Below are 15,944 nucleotides of genomic sequence, written 5' to 3' on the forward strand. Positions count from 1 at the left end.
GGAATCCATCCCAAGAAAACAACCAGAAGTGAGCCATTTAGTTTTCCGCAGCACATGTGAAATTGACAGCGCACCCATCACGATGTCGGGCTCTGGTTGCGTCATAATACACGTTTAGTACGTGGACTGACAATGGAAGCTGGCTCATAATTCAGCGATGAAAGAAAAGAGGCACAAAAACGTATACAATATGCATACGCATAGAGTAATAGACCGTGATTTCTGTGGGTGGTGGGATTGATTTTTAATATCTTCATTGTCCTTTCTGTTTGGTACAATCAGCACTTAACCAATTTTATAATCATAAACAAGAGGTACGCGTCTTTCAGTGTGCGGTGTGTGCGATGTCGGGTCTCCAGGACGACTGGGCCGCGGGGGTGGGGTGGCAAGCTGGGCGGCGCCGGGGCCGAGGAGGCGAGCGGGACCGACACCGCGACCCTCGCCCGAAAGCGCCCGCCCGATCCCCGGAGCGCGAGCTGGAACCTCGGCGGGCGGGCGGCACCCCGCAGGCGGCGGCGCCTCTCAGGGGTCGTCCCCATGCAGCTGGCGGAGAAGGTGTCAGCCAGGTGCGGCGACTCGGCGGCCCGGCGGCCCAGGTGGGCCTGGGAGCGGGTGTGCGGGCGTCGGGGCGCGGGAAACCGCTCGGGCCTCCCGGAGCGGCCGGGCGTGGAGCGGCGGGGGTCGGCCGGATCACGCTCGCCTCCTGAGCGGTGCCCGGGGCCTTCGACGACGGTCGCGTCCCCATTGCCCTGCCGCGCAGCGCGCCCTGGCCCGGCCTCCAGAAAGGCCTTCGTGCACGTGGGGGCCTGGCCCGCGCGGGCCCCGCAGGCCGCCGCTGCCCGGCTCACTCCCGCCTTCCTCCCCGCGCCTGCTCTAGCTCCGTGAGTCTCGCCGAGGTGTGGGACCAGAGGGCGATCGGGAGCTACCACGAGCTGTTCGCGGCCTCGTTGGGCAACCTGGAATGGTTGCGGTTCTGTCTAAATCGGCACCGGGGGAAAATCCCGGCCGATGACAAGGTAAGGCCTCGGAGCTCAGGGGCGGGGACCGAAGTCGTCTCCACCCCACAGAGAGCTCCGTACGTAGTAGTTACCTGGCGAAGAGTGACAGTGGAGCATCCGGAGATGTCCTTTTCTGGGTAGATGGTCCTAATTCACCTTCCGACCGTCTGGAAGGCCATCTTGGGGGAGCGAGGAAGGGTGAGCGATATGGGAGTGGGAAAGGGGTACGTGCGATTCCCCGGGGGCACAGAGAAGAGGGGGAGGGTAACCCCAAGAAATTGCTCTCTAGGTTAGGTTGTGGGCCCTGGGTGCCAGTCCTGCTCAGCCTCTTCCCGCCTCCTCTGGCCCCCACAGGGTTTCACTGCCATCCACTTTGCAGCCCAGAGCGGCAAGCTTGCATGCCTGCGGGTCTTGGTAGAGGAGTACAAGTTTCCCGCGGACCTGCCCACCAACAATGGCCAGACACCTCTACACCTTGTCATCCGCAGTGACAACAAGACCACGGCCCTGCCCTGCATTCACTATCTGATTAAGCAAGGGGCGGCCCTCAACACGTGAGTCCAGCCTATGAGGGGAGAGTGGCTTGGAGCCTGGGCAGATAAGAACCCCACTTCCAGGCAGGCAGATCCAAGCAGGACAGGCAGAGGGGCTGTGGGGTGACAAGGATTGATTCCCACATGAACAGTCAGAGAGCCCACATGGTGTCATGGTTAAGAGATTTTGGGAGAGGACAGACCTAGTTCGTGTCCCAGCTTTGCTACCTGCTACCAGACAGAAAAACCTCAGGCAAGTCACTCAACCCTAAGCCTCAGTGCTCTGGTTCCCAAACCTGTCTGGACACTGGAATCACCTGGGGACCTTCAAAAATACCAATGCCTGTGTTCCAATCCAAAGGCTGTCATTTAATTGGTCTGAGGTGTGGCCTGGACTCTGGAAGGCTCAAAAGATCCCCAGCTATTTCCCATTTGCAGCAGTTTGGGAACTACTTGCCTCAGTGTCTTCAACTGAAATTTGGGGGGGATGACAGTGCCTATCACGTGAGACTATTGTGATAATTGAGAAAATGCATGGAAAGTGCATGGATGGCATATAGGAGACTGCATTCATTCAAAATACTTATTCAGCATGTAATGTGCTAAGCGCTGGGCCAGAGCTGAGGAATACAATGGTGAACATACAGCAATGGTCCCTGCCCTCGTAAAGCTGATATACTAGCGCAGGAGCAGACAGCCAATTAACAAACTAATGAATGAACAAAATGACAGAGTGTGGTAAGTGGTTATGAAGGGTATAAACAGGGTGGTGGGGTGGTGAGTAAAGAGGGCAGGGAGAAGATCTATCTGGGAAGAGCAGTTACCTCTAAGGAGAGAATGGAGAGGTGAGCCAGCCTAGCAAAGCCAAGGAAAAGTGTTCCAGGCAGAGGTGTAAAGGCCATGCTGGGAGAGAGTGGGGCAAGGTCAGAGGGCAAAGTTGGGGAGGAAGCAGGGCCCCGGCCATGCAGGCCTTGTGGGCCATGGCTAGGTGTGGGGAAGGGGCAGGAGGGCTGAGTGGTTTAAGAGGAGATGAGGTTAGTGGTCTCTGAGCTCCAGCCAACCAGCTCTCCTTCTAGCATTTCCTCACGGTCACACACCCCATAATCAGACTTTTGCTGTTCATTTAGTACAAACCCTCCTTCTACAGTTGAAGAAACTGAGGTACAGAGAGGAGAAGGGACATGCCAGGGTCACCCAGTGGACTGGTGGCAGAGCAGGCCTGGAAGCTGGTTGGCTCACCTATCTGACAGGCAGATGCCCTTGGTCCTTCCTTTCTGCCCTCCTCCCACCCCCACCCCGGCGGGGCCCTCCACAGTCAGACATGCAACGGCTCCACACCCCTGCACCTGGCAGCCCGCGAGGGCCTGCTGAGCTGTGTGAAGGTCCTGGTGCAGAAAGGTGCCAATGTTCATGCCCAAGATGCCATGGGCTGCAAGCCCATCGACTACTGCAAAATATGGAACCACCGCATCTGTGCCCGGTGAGGCTGTGAGAACCAGCCCTGCCTGTCACCCTTCCCCAGGGCCCTCACCCAGAGCTGAGCATGTAAGAGGAGGGTCTGGGGATGAGCCTGCAGAGGGCGCCTCTCCCCAAGATGCTATTCCCAGGGCTGTCCACAGGGCCTCACCCCTGGGGTTTAGCACTGCCGTGAGGCCCCAGCTCCTCGGCAGGGGGGTGGTGATCCATCAGACGCTTTAGCCAGAGGGGCCTCGGGCAGTGGGGATGGGTCATGTTGCTCATCTCACCTCTGGCAGCTCTGCCCACTCCCACCCAGGCCCTCGGCAGCAGCCAGTCTTCCCTGCCCAGGGCGAAGCTCAGTCACTGGGGAATGACACGCCCCCGCCTCGACACCAGGTTCTTGAAGGATGCCATGTGGAAACAGGACAAGAAGGACTTTGCCCATGAGATGGGGAAACTGAAGAGGCTCAAGAACCAGCTGGCCCTCATGGAGGAGGACTACCTGACTGAGTATCAAGTAAGGGGTAGGGCCAGTAGGACGGGCAGCGGCACCGGCCATCCAGGCATGTGAGCAGGGGAGGCAGGGACCCACATGCACAGTTGGTTAGAAGAGTGGCTAGAAGTGGTCCCACCCAGAAGGAGCCTCCCTCACCCCCTCCTCTGAGGAGGAGGGCTCCAGGAGGGTGCCGAAGGGATGATGCTCAAGAGGACGCTTTAAAGGTGGGCAGCAGTTGGCCACATGAAGAATCGGGAAAGGACTAACCTGGTAGAAGGAACAGAGAGCCCTGCATAGGGGCATAGGGGCACATGAGAGCGTGGAGTTTGTCAAGAAGTGCAAATTCAGTACAGCCAGGGGATCAGATGTGAGCTGGAGACTGACAAGCGAGAGACCCGGCAGGGGCCCAGATCAATGTCAGACCTCAGCTGGGACAGACAAGGAGAATAAAGGATTTTAAGCAGGTATAACGACACAGGATGTAAGAACCAGAAAACCTCAAAAGAAGATGCTGGGACTCCTAAGCGGATCCGGGAGTTGGGAGGGCTTCGGTGCTGGCAAAATCCGGTACTCCAGCTCTGTTCCAGCTGCATTCCTCGCCAAGCTGCCCTGTCCTACCCTCCGTTGTCAGTGTCACCCAGCCTTCACAGTCATGTATGTATCCAGAGGAGGCAAAGCCCATCTGTTCCCGTGGCTCTAAGATTTCCCAGAAGCCCCTTGAAGATCTCCCCTTATCTCTTATTGGCCTCAACTGGACCACGTGTCCATTCTTTTTCCAATCCCTAGAGCTAAAAGAAAGCCATGTGTTGACTGACTTAGGTCTGGGGCGAGGCTGATGGAATTACTATGATTGGCTTGGCCTAATCAGAGCCTACATCTGAAGCTGGGTCAATCTCCAAACCACCTGGCTGCTTAGCAACAGTCTGGCAAGTGAGACACTGAGATGGGGGGGGGAGGGATCGGTTCTGTGACAAGGAGTTGAAGGTTCAGCTCTAGTGGAGGCAAGGACAGAGAGCATCACCACCCAGCCTGGAGAGACAGCCAAAACTGTCTCTCTCCCTACACTGACCACTCAAGGCCCACCACTTCCAAGAAGCCTGCCCAGATTAGCTCCATCCAGTTCCTAGCCTTCCAAACTTTTCTGCTTTCTCCTTCCAGGGTCAAGGATAACCCTACATCACTCATTTGCCTTTTTCCCCATCAACCCAGAGACTCTCTTAGGGCAGGCATGTCTCCACCACCAGACTGGGAACTCCTTTAGTGGGGGTGGAGGCTGGTCTCCCCCATTAAGACTCAAGTTTTTCCATAGGGCAGGGACTGTGTCTCCGCCCTCAAGTTGGAGACCTCACCTAGGGCAGAGGCTGTGTCTCCATCAGATTGGAGGTCTCTCCTATGGGAAAGGCTCTGTCTGTCCCATGAGCCCAGGGGCCCCCTCCAGGCAGTGGCTGTCTCCCCAACAGAACAAGGGCTCCCACAGGCAGGGGTTTCTCTCATCAGACTCCGGGCTCCCCGGAGGCAGGAAGGTATCTACTCAGTCAGGAACCTGAGGTTTCCAGGGCTGCAGCCACAGGGCCCCCTTCCACAGAAGCACACGGGGGTAGCCCTCCAGAACTATCTTGTGCCTTCTGATGTTGCAGAAAGAGCACCAAATTCTGAGAGAAGCTGCCTTCAAGAAGTGGCTCCATCGCAAGCTGCCGCCCCAAGGCCCATCCCTGAGCCGCGACACTCAGGGAGAGCCCCATCCTCCACCCCAGGCCACCGTGCTCTCCAAGACCCCCAGGCACGGGGCACTGCGGCCTCCCAAGAGTTTCTACCCCTCCCAAGAGGCGCGCCTGCAGCAGGCACTGCAGCCCAGTCAGCCCTCGGTGATGCCTATACCCACCTGCAAGCAGCTCATGGTCAGGCGGCCCAAGGTGTGGAATCTCAGCAACAGCCCTGTCAGGTCCCCCGCCGCCCAGATTGGCTACCCGCAGGGCACCCGCCTGGGCGTGCATCCCGACCCCAGGCCGGAGCACGACTTCCGCTGCTTCCTCGAGGTGAGGTCCGACGGGCACGGCGGTGCGCTCCTGCGCACGGTGGCCGGCAACCAGGTGGCGCCTGTGCCCCGGCTGCCTTTAGAGGTGATAATCCGTGAGCTGTACCCGTCGCTGCAGCCGTGCAGGATGAAGGTACCCCAGGGCTTCTGTTCTGTCACCATAAGAGAGGTGCCCCGGAAGCGGCGCCTGGGCGATGGCACCTTCTGGACCGACACTCTGAGCATGAACCTGCGAGAGACGTTTGACGAAGGCTTCCTGGCAGCCGTGCGAGCCCATCAAGGGCTCCCCACTCTGCCCTCCCCCAAACTACCCCCCACTTAAACTTATTTTGGTAGCCTCCCGACTGGAGGCTGCCCAGTGAAGGCTGAGGTGTGGTGATTCTGTATGGATGGGGAGGAAGGGGAGTGCCCACAGGCTGCCCACCCCCAAGCTCAAGGATCGGAGCCCCCTCCCTGACAAAACCCAGCTCCCAGGTCTCCCTTCTCTCCACAAAGGAATCTCTTGGACCCCCCAGGAGATCCAAGTTAGGGCAGTAGCCCAAGGCTCAGAGTGGGGATCCTCCTCTATCCTGGGCCTTACCATTGTAAAAGTGACACCTTGGTGTCCCCATTTCCCTTCCTCACACCCAACAGCTCACCAGGGACAAGGATTCCAGGATGAGGGACCACTGGGAAATTCTGCCTCTTGTTCATATTAAGTCCTTCCTGCTGCAGGTTCTAAGCCTCACTCTGCACCTCCAGAACAGGGAGGAAGACAGCTAATGTGTCACCCTGCCATTGGCTTCCCTGCCACTATGGGCTGCCATCCTTCATACCCAGCTGCCACTGGGGTTTCTGCAGCACAGGGAGGCACAGGCAGCCTTTCTGGAGAAGGGAGGGAGGACCTATGGCTTCAGTTTGAGACTGAAAGCACTTGTACTTTCTCCAGGAAGCTATCCTGGGTCCCCTGCTATCCCCTGTACACACCACTACAAATCATTCATTAAACAAACATTTATTGAGTACTTTCTATGTGCCAGGTGCCAAGCTAGGCACGGTTGATACAAAAACTGAAGGACGATTCCTGCCCTCGAGGAGCTTACAGTCTAATGGGGAGATAAACCAGTAAGCAGGCAAATAAGCCCAGAGTGATCTGTGTGGTGTGCTGGAGGGAGAGGGGACATTCAAAGTTCCTTGGAGGAAGTGAAATGTAAGTTGAGAACTGACAGAGAAGGTACTCAGGCGAGCAGAAGAAAGGGAATTAAAGGGCATCTCTGGATACAGGAGGCTGAAAATCAGAATGCAAGGTGGCAAGTGACGAGGCCAGAGAGGCGAGCGAGAGCCGGGACACCGCGAGCCTCACGAGCCATGCTCAGGGGTCTGGACTTTATCCTGACGGGGGGAGCCGTGGAAGGTTGTAAGCCAGGGAGTGACTAGAACAACCATGCATTAGAAAGACAACTCTGGCTGTGGGATAGAGAAGCAGAAGGAGGCTGTCACAATAATCCAGGTGAAAGGTGCTGACAGAGGGACTGGCTCAAATCAAGAGATGTTAAGAAGGTAAACTTGACAGTTGTTAGAGATTGGATGTCAGGGCAGAAGGAGAAAGCAGGTTTCTGGTCGGGCTCCTGAGTGATCTTGGGGCCAAGGCAGGTACCCAGAAAAGGCAGGTTGCAAAGGGTGGCACCCAGTGCAGCGGAACTGTGGTTCAGAGGACCGAGAGGGATGCTGGGGCTGGCTGTCGGCTCTCAATTCCTTGAAACCATCAGCACGGATGGGCTCCTCCAGGGAACACACGACCGAACCCTGAGAAACCCCACTGCGCGGGGGGTGAGTGGAGGGGCCTGCACAGGACCCGGAAAGGAGCAGCCAGAGGGAGAACCAGCCACAGAAGTGCTTGGGACGCTGGGGGCGACGAGCCCTGCCCGATGCTGCACAAATCCAGAAAGAGGAGATAGGAAGAGGGTCCGCTGGACTTAGCACAAGGCCACTGGCAGCCCCCAGAACACTGGCAGTGGAGTGAATGGAGGGCAAAGCCCCACCATTGGGGTGAGAAACAAAGACATGGACAGCAACGGAGGGCAAGGCCAGCTGCTGGCCAGCAGTCAGGACACTGGCCTCCAGTGTCCTCCACCTTGTCCTCCCTTGTCTGCATAGGACAAAAGGGCCTGGCAATCTCAGTGCCACTGAGAGAAGGCCCAAATGTACTGCTCCTCCCCAGGAAAGGGGAAGGCTGGTATTTTTAAGAGAACGGGAATGCTAGACCCAAGGAAATGAAGGGCTACGGTGGGACTTGAGGCAGGATGTAGAGGTAAGATTTTCAAGCACAGAGGTCTTCCCTGTGGCTGAAAGGTACCACATGCGTGCAGTCCATCTCTGCACCTGTCTGCTTTGCTGTGAGGTACAGGACATGTCCGGTGATGGCTCTCGTGGGGACCTCATTCGCATAGGTACTGCTGAGTACTTGTAAGGCACTGTAGTTGGAACGCAAGGTCAACAAATGCGGGCCTGTGCCCAGGACCTGGCCTGCCTTTTTAGAAGACTGATCACCTCCCCAGGAGCCAAGAGCACTCAGAAGAGAGGGCCAGCCCTTGTGTGCTCTTAGAGTGACAAACAGCTTCTCTCACCAGCCCTGTTTCTTACAAACAGGCTGTAGCCCGGGCTGCCAAGAAGCCAATTTTTAATGTTTCTCCTCGAGCTTGAGATAGAATTCAGCCAGAAACCACTCTCTTCCCTAGGCGAAGACTTATAAATAGGACACTGTACATGTTCTCCTGAAAGATCTAACCCAGGCCCACACCATCCCCTCTCTGCCCCCAGTCTGACAGTCACGGAGCCCTGAGGAAAGAAGAGATGCAAGGAGAGAGAAGGGCGTTAAGAAAGGCCGCATCCATCCCCACTCCCCCGCCTTCCACTCCAGGCTCGGCTCCTCATCTCTGTCCCCTTCCCACTAAGGGCCACAAGAACAGTCCCTTCGGAAAGGCAAGACCCAAACCCAGAAAAGGAGCCCCTGGCGCAGAAAAGCCAGTCCAGGCGGAAGGTCAGCAGAAGAAAGGAAGATGAACTTTCAGGGTATTAAGGCAAACAGGGCCACCTAGAATCTTTATTCAAACGGGAATCAGCACTTGGACAGAAATCACAGTTCAACAGCAAAACTTTCTCTTGCAAGTGCTAAGCCACGGCCCCTCCCCACGGCCATCTGCCCATAGCAGTTATCACTGTCTGCTCTCCAGCTTCACGGCCCCTGCCCTGCCTGCCCTGGGAGAGCCAGAACTCCGGACCCATCACAGGAAGCGGCGGGAGGGCCACAGGAGCTCAGCTCTGCACACCCAGGTGGGCCACGGCCTCCTGGCTAAGCAGGCACCGCATCCTCCCTGGCGCCCTCTGAGGTCTCAGCCTCCGGCAGCATCACATCTGAGCCAAGCTGAGCCTCCTGAGGACGGTGGGGATAGGGGCTTCCGGGGGAGTCGAGGGAAGGAGGGCCAGCGCTGGGGGAAGGTGCCTTCCAGCTCCCGGCACCCACCTACTGCAGAGGCCCAGGGGCCTGACTCTCCTGATCTTGCCCCAGCATCCCCTCCGCAGAAGTTCAGTACATCTTCTGCCGACTGGGTAGAATGGCCTCTTTGATGAAGGAGAAGACAACCAGGATCCCTAAGCGTTTGCCCCGCTTGCCTTTGGTGAAGTAATTGGAGACCACGTCATCTGTGGAGACACAGGCAGGGAGATGAGAGTGTGTGTGTGTGTGCAGGGAGATGAGAGTGTGTGTGTGTGTGTGTGTGTGTGTGTGTGTGTGCAGGGAGAGAGTGTGTGTGTGTGTGTGTGTGTGTGCGCGCGTGTGTGTGAACACAGCTCTGCCCACCCAGAGTCCAAGTGTCTCCATCACAGGGCGGGCTCCAGCTCCCCCAGCAACTCAGGCCTTGCTGGCGTCCTCCCACCATGCCTCCCACCTTACAAACCCCTTCTCACCTCCAGGCTGCATGGTGGAGGGCAGGACGTTCTCCCCAGCCGACAGTGACACAAAGAACGCAAACGGGATTATCCACAGACAGAAAGTGAAATAGGCCAGGACCTGGCAACAGAGACACTGAGATGAGGGTACCCCTGGAGATGCCAAGGCTGGGCCAGGTGTGCTCACCATGTATCTTAGAGAGGCGGTCAAGCGTACCCCACACTTGATCTCTGAAGGGGACCAGGGCCCGGGAAGCAGAGACAGGACACCCCCAGACATGGAGAAAATTCAGTGGGGAAAGGTGGAGACCAAAGATGACTGTGTGGCCACCATCCCCAAATCGTGGTCACTAGGACAAGCAACTCCTCTGAACCAAAGGAGGCAAATGGAGGGCAAAACCATGAATGACCCATGTTCCCTAGAGAAGCGACCTTGTTCTTCCCCAGGGGTTCAAACTGGAGTAGCAGGGTTCAGGGTTGTGGCCCACCCCTGCCCTGTGAGGTCTGCGTCAGACCAGGCCACCCCACCGCCCCTTCATGACCTTAGGATGCTAGGCTGGGATGCTGGCATCCCCAAAGGACTCACTGGGAGACAGCAGTGTCCTCCCCACCGCAGCCAAAGGGGTCCCTGCTTCTCATCCTCACTGCTTTCTAAAATCACCTATACCATTTTTTTAAAAAATGTGTCATCCCTGAATAAACTCAGTTTCAAATCATAGTCAAGTTCACAAAGGAATCACGCAAGTCCCTTTTACTCGCTCTGTCCCGGTTAGTAGTTTGATGACGTACTGAATACTTCTTACCTCTGAGAAGGGATAATATTCCTCTGCAAAAAACTGAAACGCTAGGTAATGATTCACCACCACTAGCCCTGTTGAGGGAATGAAGAGTCATTTATTCTGGGGTGGATAACATAAAGCAGACTTTCAAGCTTCACAAGGCCCCGGAGGTTGGAAGCCGACGCTTAGTCCTGACCTCACACCCAGCTCAGAGGACGGCTCCGTGCCAAGCGCACTACTCTCCAGAACCCAGTTTCCCGTCTGTCAGAACGGAAGAACCAGCCCCCACCCCACCTGCCCGCTGCAGAGGGCACTCATGAATCCAATTAGAAGTAGGTAAAACACTCTTTGAATATTATAAAAATGAGACTCCAGCGCTACACACTCCAAAGCATGGTGCCAGTTGACCTGGCCTTTAGCAGCCATGAGTCCTGAAGAGAGCTCCGCAGGGCTGTGTGGAAGGGTGTCACGGGCGTGCAGAGCACACGCTCCCAAGGAGTCCACTCCACTCAGGGCAGCAGGGAGGAGGCTCTCACTCCTCAGGAATGAAAGGGCACAGTTTGCTAGACGGTTTGCAGTGCAATCTTAGGGTTCCTCAAAATTCTGGGGGAGGGGTCCGTCCTCAGAATAAGGTTCACTGGTGTGAACTGGTATGTTCTGGATCCCACCACCTCCTTAGCATGAGCCAAATTCAGAGAGAGATCCCGGGGACTCGCTGCTCCGAGACAGGCATTCCTGCCGGTTCCCACGGTGAGGTGAAGGGCAGGCACCAGAACAAGGCATTCCCTCACACCCAACACCCCTCACATACACCTCACAGCCAACTGCCACGAATCTTTCCTCTTTTCTCCTCTCTTGCCTCTCCCCTTCTAAGGCAGACAACCACAGCTCTGCCGCTCCTAGCCGCGCTCTAGGGCGAGGGCATACTGGAAGATAGGATGGTACCTGACACCCACAGATCTTCAGAAAAACTCTCCCAGGCATCTTGAGGGCAAGTCAGGGGAGTGACAAAGGGAAGCCAAGGGAGCTCCCCAAGGGGTGGGGGGATTGGGGAGCACCCTCCCCCCTGGGAAGACGCAAGAGGAGCCTGGTCTCCAGGGAAGGACTCCTCACACCAATCCCCGCAGAACAAATCCTTTGGTGGAATCACACCAAGGCACTCAGTCCTGGCTTTAACACTGTGCCCTCCTTGTGAGTAACAGTCCCTTTCCAGATTCTCTCACAGAAACAGAAAAGCAGCTCTAAGAAACCCCAATCAATCTGATATCTTGACCAAAGGCTACGATGACCAGTAATGACTAAAGGGAGAAAAGGCAATCCCGGTAACCAGACACTGTCTAGAACCTTTTCCGAGAATAACTATAGCATCTATGTGCCAAATGAGTCTCCTAAACATCACTGAACAGATGGAGAAGCTAAGGCCAGAGAGGGGAAATGACTCCCTGGGGTCAGAAACTGGTGGCAGAGCAAAGGCAGGAAGGCCAGGGTCCTCCAAACTGGGTCTGTCAACCCCAAGGCAGCTGTCTGCAGGGACCCCCAGAGCCCCAGGAGGCTCGTCTTAATCACGACTTTGGGCCAGAGGACTGGATGGGGAGCTGCCTGCAGGCCAGGGAAAGGCTTTGGGCTTTTCCTGGCCAAGTGGTTTCTTAGGGGCTACAACTGCTCAGCCAACCCACCTCTTTTCCCTTCTCAAACCCTTTGTCAAACTTACCTCCCTAGGAAAGCCCTCCCTTTCTGAGTATCCCAGCCCCCCAAATTCTAGTCATTAGAGCCAACGCGGGCTCTAGGCTCCTCATGTGTGAGAACCCCAACCTCCAATCAGCCTGGCCTCCTGGAGGACCTCAGTGGTTTGCCTCTTTTCTTTATATCCCCTTCAGTGCCCTAGACTGAGCTGGGCACATCCAACCAACTCAGTTGCCTCCCCAACTATGTCCCCTCTCACCGCACGACAGGATGAAGTTAGGCGAGGTCAGCATGATGAAGGGGAAGGTCTGGAGGAGGCCAAAGTAGACAAGGTTGGTGAAGAGGCCCACACCAATCATGTAGGTGGGGAAGCGCTCAAAAACGTAGAGGCCAATCAGCACAGCTGTGGAGAACTGAAAACAACCAGAGGCACACAGTGCGGGGAGCTTCTTCCAGGCAGCCTTTCTGGACTCACTGACCCCCAGCCTACTCAGGGCAACACTCTGTTCATGTTTCAGTCTCTCCTTGTTTCACAGCCACAGTTCTGACCTCCCCAACTAGTCTCTCAGCTCCCAAAGGGCAGCACTTTTCAATCTCAAAGTTTGTTTGACAGCAACCCACAGTAAGAAAAATAGTTTACACTGTGACCCCAACACATGTACATATACGTGATCAAAGTTCAGATTTCAATTCTAGTCTTTCCCATTCCTTTTTTTTTTTTTTTTTTTTTTTTTTTTTTTTTTGCGTTACGCGGGCCTCTCACGGTTGTGGCCTCTCCCGTTGCGGAGCACAGGCTTCGGACGCGCAGGCTCAGCAGCCATGGCTCACGGGCCCAGCCGCTCCGCGGCATGTGGGATCTTCCCAGACCGGGGCACGAACCTATGTCCCCTGCATCGGCAGGCAGACTCCCAACCACTGCGCCACCAGGGAAGCCCTCCTTTTTTTTTTTTTTAATGCTGATAATGATCTACTGAATTGATTGCACAACCCAATAACGAATCCTTCCTGCAGTTTGAAAAACATTGTTCTGAAGGACTTATAGCTGTCAGTGCTCAACAAAAGGCAGGCAGTTGGTTGAATGAAGGTCTAATTCCTGTACCAACACTCATGAGCTGGGCCTCTGAACCCAGAGCTGAGAGCTATGGTCTTGTCTCCACCACTAACTCCCTACCCCAGGCCATGCCCAAAGTGGAAGTGGCTTTTGACAGCAGGTGACTTGAGAGGCACTGGGCTCGTCCTGTCCAAACGTGCCCCCAGACCCCCCCCCCGCCTTTCCTGCAGCTGCAGAAATCTATCCGCCAGCAGTCACTCCTGTGGCTTGGACATCAACGGCAAGGATTGTGTCTTCAGGAAGAGAAGCCTTCCACAAGCCCTGAGCAGGCAGGGCCTGGGGCAGGGAAGGTGTCTCCCTCTTAGACCAAGTCACTTGATCCAGTTAGAAAGAGGGCAAAGAACAAGTACTCAAAACTGTCCTTAAGGTTCCTCTCAGTTCTAAATGCTGTAAGCAGAGCAAGGGGCTAAGACCACTGAAGGTGGTCAAACAAAGGCAAAGCCACGGTCCTGTCAACAGAGAATGGGCACTCAGCTCTCGCCTTAAGGAACCAAGAACGAGGCCTGCAGTGAAGCGATGCCACTTGGGGAAGGAGGCCAGGGAAGACATAGGCCCAGGAGAGCAGACCCAGGGGGACAAGGTACAGGGCAGGGAGGTAGGGGGTGGTACCCTCAGGAAACAGCAAGGACACAGGTCTCATCACCCAGGCCAAACTTTCCCCACTTCCTCCTTCTGAGGCAGGGCAAGAGTGAGGGGGATCCTGGGGAAAACTGCCACTTACCCAGATCATGTATTTTATGATCCTGCTGGTGGCCACTGTGTATTCTTCTATCAATTCTGCCAGGTAATAGAGTCCGGCCGCTGGCGGGGGGAAGCAAGCAGGGAGAACATTAGCCAGTGTCACTCCCACCATGCTGATCACCCCTCTCTCTGCAGCTGGATTCCACTCAACCTTTCATGATTCCATTAGGTAAGAAACAAACCAAACAATCCGCGTGTTACCCTCCCAAGTCGGAAGTAAAACTTTGTCAGGGCAACTAAGGAGAGATTTCATAAAAGTGAATGGAAACCTGTATCTGATGCCTCCGCACAAACCTAACCTCTGGCCCATAAAAGGGAATTTCTTTCGCTCATTCAGTAAATATTCGCTGGCATTTAGTATGCGCCAGCTGCTGGGCTGAGAGCTGAGTACAGCACGAGACAGACGAGGTCCCTTCCCTGACCAGCTTTGCGGGGGTGCGGGGGTGTTGAGTGGGAAGGGGAGTCAGACGACCCCAGTAGAACAAGTCAAACCCCATAAGGAGTGCTTCCCGGAGGAGGTGAAGTCTCAGCTGAGATCAAGAGTAGGAACTAGCCAAAAAGGGAGAGGCCGTCAAAGTCAGAGTGGGAAGCACCAAGGGCCCGAGGTGCAAGGGCGGGGGTAGGTGTCTGGGAAAAGTTCGGTGCGGCCAGCCCCGCGACGGAGGGCCGGCCCCGCGACGGAGGGCGCGGCAGCGGTTGGCCATGCGCGGGCAAGGGGCACTTGAGTCAACCTCCCCTGGGCACCGCTGGGGCGGACTCTGTGACTCCTGGAAGGACCCGAGGTCAGGCTAGGCTACTGGAGTCAGGAGGAGGGACAGGACCAGGCGGGGCAGGAAGGGGGATGCGAAGGCCGGAAGGAACGGGCGGGGGTCTCCCGGCTCTCTCCGGCGCCCTCGTGATGCGACCCCCGGCGAGCACAGATGCCGGAGCTGGAGCCCGCGCGGCCCGGGGTCGCGCACTCTCACCGACGGCCAGCGTGATGAAGGCCACCTGGATGAAAAGCGACAGCCAGCTCAGCACATACATGAACCACATGGCGCCCCCGCCCCGGCCGCCCGCCAGCCCGCCGGGACGGGCCTGCGCGCTCGGGCTCCGGCAACACGGAGTCGCCGCCACCGCCGCCGCGTCCCCGCCCCGCGGACGGTCGTGCGCCGCCGCCGAGAGCAGCCCGGCCCGAGCACCGCCCCCAGCCGGGTCCGGACTAGCGCCGCCCGCCGGCGCGGAGGGCCAACCGCCGCTGCCCAGACCGGCGCGCGACCGCGGTCCGCCGGGCTCCCGAGGATGCAAAGAGGGGGCCGGTCGGCAATGCAACCACGGGGAGGCGGGACGGTCCTGAGGCGCGGGGACGCAGCGCTAGTACCGGAGCTTGGAACGTAGCCACCGGCCCCTCCCTGTGCACTCCTGCGCCAGCCTGGAGTTGACCAGGGCTTTCTTTTGCTCCCGCAGGTAACAGGAACAAAACTGTTGAGTGCCTAACGAGTGCCAGGCACTATGCTAAAAGCTAGGCTGTAGGTTCATGATGGAAATTAATCCGATGATGTAGATCAATTTATGGATGGGAAGCCAGGGCCTAGGAAGGTTACTTTGCCTCAGGTTATTGTACATCTAGGAAGAGGCACAGGTAGGAATTGGGGCACCTTTGATTAGTCATCCTCAAGCCTAACTCTCCCTCTCTGTTGACTTCGCCCATTAGGCGCTGAATGCATTTACTACACCTCTGGAAGAGCTAACTGAGGGGCCCCAAGGAGCAGGGCAGCCCTCGTCAAGAAGTTCCCCATCTGGTGGCCGAGACAGGCATGCCAAAATAATGTATAACGGGCCCCTGGTATGTTTCTTATCTCAGAATTTTTTCATGTATAAAAATAAATAAATATTCCTCAGAAAAATTAAACATAGGATTACCATGCTATCAAGAAATAAAGAAGCCCTTATGTATTTTTTAATCGTGGTAAACTATACATAACATAAAATTTACCATTTGAACCATTTAAAATGTACAGATCAGGGCTTCCCTGGTGGCGCAGTGGTTGAGAGTCTGCCTGCCGATGCAGGGGACACGGGTTCGTGCCCCGGTCTGGGAAGATCCCACGTGCCGCGGAGCGGCTGGGCCCGTGAGCCATGGCCGCTGGGCCTGCGCGTCCGGAGCCTGTGCTCCGCAATGGGAGAGGCCACAACAGTGAGAG

At 56.4% G+C, this 15,944-nt stretch overlaps 2 protein-coding genes across 5 annotated transcripts; one reads left to right on the plus strand and one right to left on the minus strand.

Annotated features, from left to right (window-relative positions):
- Window positions 1-344: 344 nt before the first annotated feature.
- On the plus strand, window positions 345-6,493 carry ANKRD53 (ankyrin repeat domain 53). Its single transcript, XM_027131640.1, has 6 exons — window positions 345-612; window positions 709-1,016; window positions 1,353-1,552; window positions 2,847-3,011; window positions 3,386-3,506; window positions 5,123-6,493. Exons 1-6 carry the CDS (start codon window positions 345-347, stop codon window positions 5,840-5,842), a joined length of 1,782 nt encoding a protein of 593 aa, XP_026987441.1. The 3' UTR covers window positions 5,843-6,493.
- A 5-nt stretch (window positions 6,494-6,498) lies between these two features.
- On the minus strand, window positions 6,499-14,888 carry TEX261 (testis expressed 261). 4 transcript variants are annotated; one of them, XR_003438283.1, is made up of 7 exons: window positions 14,727-14,888; window positions 13,742-13,821; window positions 12,169-12,322; window positions 10,251-10,318; window positions 9,466-9,568; window positions 9,023-9,201; window positions 6,499-7,973 (listed from the first exon to the last, which is right to left on the minus strand). XR_003438283.1 is itself a non-coding variant. In XM_027131948.1 (6 exons), exons 1-6 carry the CDS (start codon window positions 14,794-14,796, stop codon window positions 9,086-9,088), a joined length of 591 nt encoding a protein of 196 aa, XP_026987749.1. In that variant the 5' UTR covers window positions 14,797-14,888; the 3' UTR covers window positions 6,499-9,085. The 4 variants fall into 4 exon arrangements, 2 of the variants coding, with proteins under 2 accessions (XP_026987749.1, XP_026987750.1); XR_003438282.1 differs by having other exon boundaries at window positions 6,499-8,337; XM_027131948.1 differs by having other exon boundaries at window positions 6,499-9,201.
- Between the last annotated feature and the right edge of the window lie 1,056 nt (window positions 14,889-15,944).

Source organism: Aethalodelphis obliquidens, unplaced genomic scaffold (genome assembly GCF_003676395.1).
Source record: "Aethalodelphis obliquidens isolate GAN/ISIS:26980383/991018 unplaced genomic scaffold, ASM367639v1 scaffold40, whole genome shotgun sequence".
Lineage (NCBI taxonomy): Eukaryota > Metazoa > Chordata > Mammalia > Artiodactyla > Delphinidae > Aethalodelphis > Aethalodelphis obliquidens.